Source organism: Nymphaea colorata, chromosome 13 (genome assembly GCF_008831285.2).
Source record: "Nymphaea colorata isolate Beijing-Zhang1983 chromosome 13, ASM883128v2, whole genome shotgun sequence".
Taxonomy (NCBI): domain Eukaryota; kingdom Viridiplantae; phylum Streptophyta; class Magnoliopsida; order Nymphaeales; family Nymphaeaceae; genus Nymphaea; species Nymphaea colorata.
Window position 1 is genome coordinate 5,716,941 of NC_045150.1, and position 6,211 is coordinate 5,723,151.

At 41.9% G+C, this 6,211-nt stretch overlaps 1 protein-coding gene across 2 annotated transcripts; it reads right to left on the reverse strand.

The window, feature by feature from the left end:
* Positions 1 to 1,796: 1,796 nt before the first annotated feature.
* LOC116267101 (protein SMAX1-LIKE 3-like) lies at positions 1,797 to 4,796 on the reverse strand. 2 transcript variants are annotated; one of them, XM_031648671.2, is made up of 3 exons: positions 3,377 to 4,796; positions 3,081 to 3,246; positions 1,797 to 2,933 (listed from the first exon to the last, which is right to left on the reverse strand). In XM_031648671.2, exons 1-3 carry the CDS (start codon positions 4,576 to 4,578, stop codon positions 1,899 to 1,901), a joined length of 2,403 nt encoding a protein of 800 aa, XP_031504531.1. In that variant the 5' UTR covers positions 4,579 to 4,796; the 3' UTR covers positions 1,797 to 1,898. The 2 variants fall into 2 exon arrangements, with proteins under 2 accessions (XP_031504531.1, XP_031504530.1); XM_031648670.2 differs by having other exon boundaries at positions 3,060 to 3,246; positions 3,377 to 4,794.
* Positions 4,797 to 6,211: the final 1,415 nt, after the last annotated feature.

Below are 6,211 nucleotides of genomic sequence, written 5' to 3' on the forward strand. Positions count from 1 at the left end.
GTATTGAATATTAAGCACCACAACAAAATAAAACTTAGAAGCCAGTCCCAAAAGAGCCACATTTTTTATGTTATCGGTTCCAAATTGGTGTACAAGCGTAAGTATAGTGTCAACAGATCCATAGCGAGATATAAAACTTACCTAATTGTAAAGCGATATCTACAATAAAGCCAACATTGTTTGAATCTGGCTCTCAATGTTGCTCAATGCAATTAGGAGGGGCGGTAGCTAGGCTTTGACAATACCTTTCTAAATAGGATCCTAACTGAAGAAGTGCATATACTTCGGCCTAAAATATATGAACTGGTCTTGGTCACATCTGCAAACTTGAAAAATCCTTATATGTAGGGGTGGGCATCGGGCTAGGCCAAAACCGCCTCATTCAAAGTCAAGCCCGACCAACTTGGCTTGGGCCTGGGCACGAACCGGCTCTACTTCATTCATTTGAAAAAAAAAATCAAAATATTATATATATTTATTTATTTATTTATAAAGGGAAATATATAAAAATATAATTAAAATGAATAAAAAAATTTATCAGATCCAACCCACCCGGTTCAACCAGGGCTGGGGCCGGGCGCCCGAAAGCCCGATGCCCACTCTTACTCATATGGTCTCAAACATGTTTCAAGACTGGAAAAATAGAGCTCGGTTTTTGTTTTAGATCCTCTCTGATGAAGATCATTGAAAGGTTGGTAAGCATCTTTTCTGTTATCTCAATGGAAAAATAGAGCTCTGTTTGTGTTTTAGATCCCTTCCAGAGCCTCTACATTACAAGCCTTCGGCAACACAGATTGAGCTAGTTGTGTTGATGACAAGAAGTCGACTGATGGTTACGTAGTTTTCCTTGTTTCCAACACAATCTCATGGTTCTCACGCAAACAAAGAGTTGCTTTTTGGAGCACAATGGCTGAATATAAGTAATTAGCTGGAAGAGTTTTAGAAATGCTATGGACATTAGCCTGACTAAAGGGAATGTAATTTCACATAAAGAAACCCCTCATCTTATGGTGTGACAATGTGGGAGCTCTTTATTTAGCATCGAATCCGATCTTTCATGCATGCATCAAACACATAGAAGTAGATTTTCATTTTGTGTGTGATTATGCAAATAAAGGCCTCACTGATGTTCAATTTATTAGGTCTAATAAGCAATCACACATGTATTGACCAAGCCTTTGAGTCCATCTTTGTTTAAGCAGCTCAGAAGCAATTAGTATATGGTTAATACCGTGTTCAAATTGAAGGGGTGTGTTAAGCAGATAATTAATGACTGAAGATGACAAGTCAAAATCTAAAATAGAAATTATATGAGTAAGTTGAGGAGTCTAGTGGTTTTTGGAGTTTTTTATCATTTTGTTAGATATTGGCATTTGTTATCTATATCCCTATAATATCTATACCTATGACATCTATATAACCAATCCACACATTCTCGATATCCTTCTGTGAGCTGTTAACAGTAAGTGTGAAGCATGCTGGTTGTAACTTCCTTGTTGACATTCTTATAAAAGTGAGATTCTCACATGACATTGTGAGTTGGTGATCATTTTTCATTTCTCTTGTCTAAGCGTACTACCGTTATCATCCATATCACCAACAACTATGGCTTCTATGTGCCTTTGAGCATTGTATCAATATATAGTGGCAGGCAAGGGGTTTAATAACTGGTCCGGAGGCCAGCTGAATCAAATTCTAATATATGGTAGAATTTTTACTCCTAATCCGTATATGTCATGTGTTAACTTACAGTGGAGATAGTTATTTCGCTGGAGAAAGAGAGAGAGGGCAACGAATTTAAATCCCACGGTCCACTAGCCAATTTTTACATGCTAAAACCAATCCACAGTTCCCATCAAAGAAAAAGCGAAAGAATGAGAAGGAAAGAGGAAAAAAGTTTATGGTACATATTGCTCATCTTTTTCTCTGTGGAAAACAAAACTCCTATCTACACATTTCTCCAACTCCACCTCACAGCACATTTCCACACTCTCATTGTCTTCCGCAGACAGATTCAAGTCCAGAGGAAAGTACGGACTCGCCTCTTCCTTCTCACTGCTGCTCTTCTCCTCATCCATCTCATCGTTTGTCCCCATCTTCTGCTTCACACTTGGGGAGCAATCTCTGGATGTGCACTTAAGCTTCTCACAGCTTAGTATGATGATGGCATCTCTCAGACTGACCTCATCACCATCAGGACAAGTCACCTTCCCCCTCTCTATGCTCTCCATTATTTTCGCCAGAGTGTGATAGTCCACCTGCTCTATGTCTTCTAAGAATATCACCCTATGTGGGTTGAAATGTATAGCTTCACAAAATTTCTCAAAGTAATTGCTTCCTGATTCTTCTCTGGACCTTTTCCCTCTTAAACCATCAGTTGATTCAGCTCCAAACGAGGAGAAGCAGCTCAGCCCAATCGACGTGAAGCTGTTTTCCGAGCAGAAAATCTGGTTAGCTAACTCCCTTGCTACTATTTCCTTCCCTTCTGTATCTGTTCCTTCAAACAGCAAGCAAGTGTCCTCTTTCTTTTCCTTGGTTCTTGTGCTTTTTCTTCTAAGCATTCCTGATCTGCACTGCAATAACACGCTTGCGATTTCAGGAATGATGTCTTTCTGCCATGCAGCCTTCTGCTCGAGTGCAGTGCAGAGGCTCTTGAGGCCTTCAGCATTGAACTGATTGAACCTCATATCTGTAAAGGGATTTGAGTTGGGGCTGGAACAGTCGGAGCCGGGGAGATCCAAGAAGATGGTTTCGGCCTTCGATGTGCCGAAGGCGTGTTGCTCCAATGAGTGGTTTACTGGGGCCTGATCATTCTTGTTCCAGCTGATCAAGAAACTCATCGTGGTCTCTGACTGGGCCTGAAGTTGCGGCTTGTGAGAAGAATTGCATATTCCGTTCCATTTCCTGCAGAGTTCTGTAACTTGGAACTGATCCTGGCAGAGCACGGATTACAAAATCAATAAAGACACGTCGTCTATTTTTCTCCTTTATGCTTTTATCATACTTCAATGAAGCTTTAGCCTCATGTTCAAGGGAAGGAAAAAAGTAGGAGAATTTACCAGACAATCATTACTACTGACATCTTTATTCTCGTCTTTGCATCTCTGCAGCCATAAAGGCAAGTTAGAGCTGGTGGAGGGGCCAGAGGTAGTTCTAGCTAATCCTTGAACATCCAAATCAAATTTACTTAGGCACTCTGCGCAACAAGTGAGCGGCTTCTCAAAGCTGCCTTCATGGCTTCTGCCACTGAAAAGGGAAAAAGAGCAACGAAATTCGAAGGATTAAGACCCTGAAGCACACGAATTGAAGTAAATTGGAAAGGAGAAGCATAATTCGTTAAGCAAATATGTACCAACTACTCTTTGGACAAGATTACCTGTCTGAATTGAGACTCAGCGCCAAGCTTCCCGAGGGAATGGTGAGAGGGTGGAGTCCCCATAAAGCTTCCAAAGAAGGATGACCCGTCTTACATCTCATAAAAGTTTGATAGCTTGAAATTGCTAGCAGCCAAAATCTCCCAGTCTCAACAAAATCAGACACTAATCTCCCAATCTCAAACACTACGTACTCTACGGGGCAAAAATACTTCCTTCTTTCACAACTGTAGCTCTCTCTAAATTCTGCTGCCCATTTCAGGTCTCCCACATACAATATAGCCCCTCTTTCCATATACCTCTTCAACAAACACCTTAGCTCCCCAAGCCTCCGATCAACATCTTCCTTGCACAAATGACCAAACGTGAAAAGTGGAAATGTTAAAAACTGAACGGCGTTCAGTTCGTCAGGAACCTCACCCTTCTCAATTCTACCCATCAGTTCCCTCACCACACCCTCTGCGGTTATAAGACATTCCCCCACAATAACAGTACTCTTTCTTCTCCTCCTCAGGAGTGTTTCCACAAGGCAAACTACGTCCTCGTTTTTTGCATGCTCCAGACCAGAGAATGAATGAGATTTGAAGCTAGAATTCAAGACGGGTGCACATAAATTTGTCTCCTTAGGCTTAGAAAGAGAGGAGTTGGTGCGATTGTCAAGGGAGATTGCGATCTCCACATTATTCTTCACTTGGGTGCTGGAGAAACCGGCCTCTCTCATTACCCTACTGACGCTAGGATCGTCCAAGATGGAGACTATGAGCTGCTCTACCTCCACCTTTACTGCAAGTAACGGCTGCTGCTGATTCTCAATGGAGCCGCGCCTCTGGTGCGCCTGGGCTCGTTTGAAGGCAGCAACCAAGGCGTTGGAGAGGGAAGGATGGTAGGGATGGAGATGGTGGTGGAAGTGGGGGGAGTTGCCGACAGCAGTGGTGGCCGCGGCGGCTGCGGCGGCGGCGGAGGGGAGGCGGTTGAGGGCGACGTTGAAGCAGAGCTCGAGGGCCTTGCACTGGAGGGGATGGGGGTGGGACTGCGCGCATGCAGTGCGGAAGAGGCCGGTGGAGGAGGAGAGCATGGTGCTGGCTACATGGAGGGGGGTCACTTGGGCGTGACCTCTCCTCTTGGCGAGCAGGACTGATTGCTTCACTATGCTGCATGCCTCTGGAGTGAGTGCCTGATGTAGGCTGCTGCCGCCTGCTCTCATGGCTCTCCCTCTTCCTCTCAGTTGAGTGGCAGTTTGAACATAAGATCTACAGAACAAGATAAACAGTAAGATGAACCTCTCTCTCTCTCTCTCTCTAGCTCCCTCCTCCTCCTCTCAGTTGTGTGTCGGTTTGGACATAAAAAATGAAGGAGAAAAACAGAAGACGGAGGTGAGATAGAAAGAGAGTTTGGCTGATTAAGACGATCAGAATGTGTGGGGTAAAAGGGTTTATGAGGTTTTTGTGTGTCTGTGCATGCTTTTCTTCGTAGACCAGACGATATCGTTCTTGTAGTGGAAAGTGGGGGGCATGTGCAGACAGCCTACTTTGCCCTGCCCCCACCTCTCTCTCATTTATTACATTAGGACGACAACTATTAATGGTAGACTGCAGTTGTTTAAACTATTAAAGTACGATCATGCATCATGTCATCTTTTTTGAGCATACTGAATTATTCAAGATAGCCTTCAAAGTTCAAACAAACAATGAAAAAAGTGGAGGAGGAGTTTACTGTTTTGGCTTTTGAAACTGACAAATATAACCTGTAAAATATGGCCTTTACACGGCACCCGAAAGAATTGTTTTTTCCTTTGAATCACGAAATGATGAAGGCAAATTTCTATATTCAAAAGTTTCTACTTAAAGGCCGCATGGTGGCTACGATTGTTCAATTTAGTGCTTCAAGCAGCAGCTAGTTCTAATTTCAGAGTTGCAGCGTTTACTGTCATTGCTAAACACACACACACATATATATATATATATATATATATATAGAGAGAGAGAGAGAGAGAGAGAGAGATAGAGAGAGGGAGAGAGAGAGAAAAAGAAAAATTAAACAAAAACTCTTGTTTTTCAAAGTAAAAAATAAAGAGAAAAAAGTGATGGACATTTTTGTTATTTAGTATTGATTTATATTCTTTTCTCCTTGTTTTTTTCTTAAATATCCGTTGAATTAGAGAAATGATATTGGTTAGAGAGTTTGACCTTCAATGTTAATTTTATTGGATGTCTCCGAGAAGGCCGTATTAATTTTTGAGCAACCAGTCGTGTACTAAGCAATGGGTTCTGTCGTGTTTAGTAACTGCATACTTTTGGATGTCGCCAAGCTGAAGTTGATTAACAATGAAACCATGACTTCAGATCCAAAAGAGGAACCTGTTGGGTGGTTTTCCCTTTCCGGCCTGATCAATCAAGTCTTTCATGAAAAGGAAAAGAGAAAGCAGATCATTTGACTCGTAAATACTGGGAACTACCAACTTCATTTTTTCAGTTCCTTTCGCCTCCATAACCACGTCTAAGGCGCTAGAGTTTCACTCCTGTGTTACCCAGCCCCACCATGATCACGAAAATGTTGAAGGCGACCGCGCTTATGTTGGACGTTCATGCAATCTAAAAAACATAGTGGCCCTTATTAACGAGAATCGTTTGCTCAGGAAGGAAAAGCTCGTAACGAGCTATATATATGTTTTTGTTGTTCTTCATGAGCAAAAAAAAACCCGTAAACTTAAAATACAATGCATTAATTTAATAATAATGAAAAGACATAGATTACGTCTTTTAAGTCATTCTTTTATTTTATCGATTCTTGAAAACCTCAGGATACCTTAAAAAGTTGCTGATTTTTGTGACTGATGA

Coding starts and splice junctions, on each gene's coding strand:
- LOC116267101 (XM_031648670.2), bottom strand. CDS start 4,578: ATGAGAGCAGGCGGCAGCAGCCTACATCAGGCACTCACTCCAGAGGCA. Junction 3,247..3,376: donor CTGAGTCTCAATTCAGACAG/GTAATCTTGTCC, acceptor TTCCCTTTTCAG/TGGCAGAAGCCATGAAGGCA. Junction 2,934..3,059: donor TCAGTAGTAATGATTGTCTG/GTAAATTCTCCT, acceptor GTGCTCTGCCAG/GATCAGTTCCAAGTTACAGA.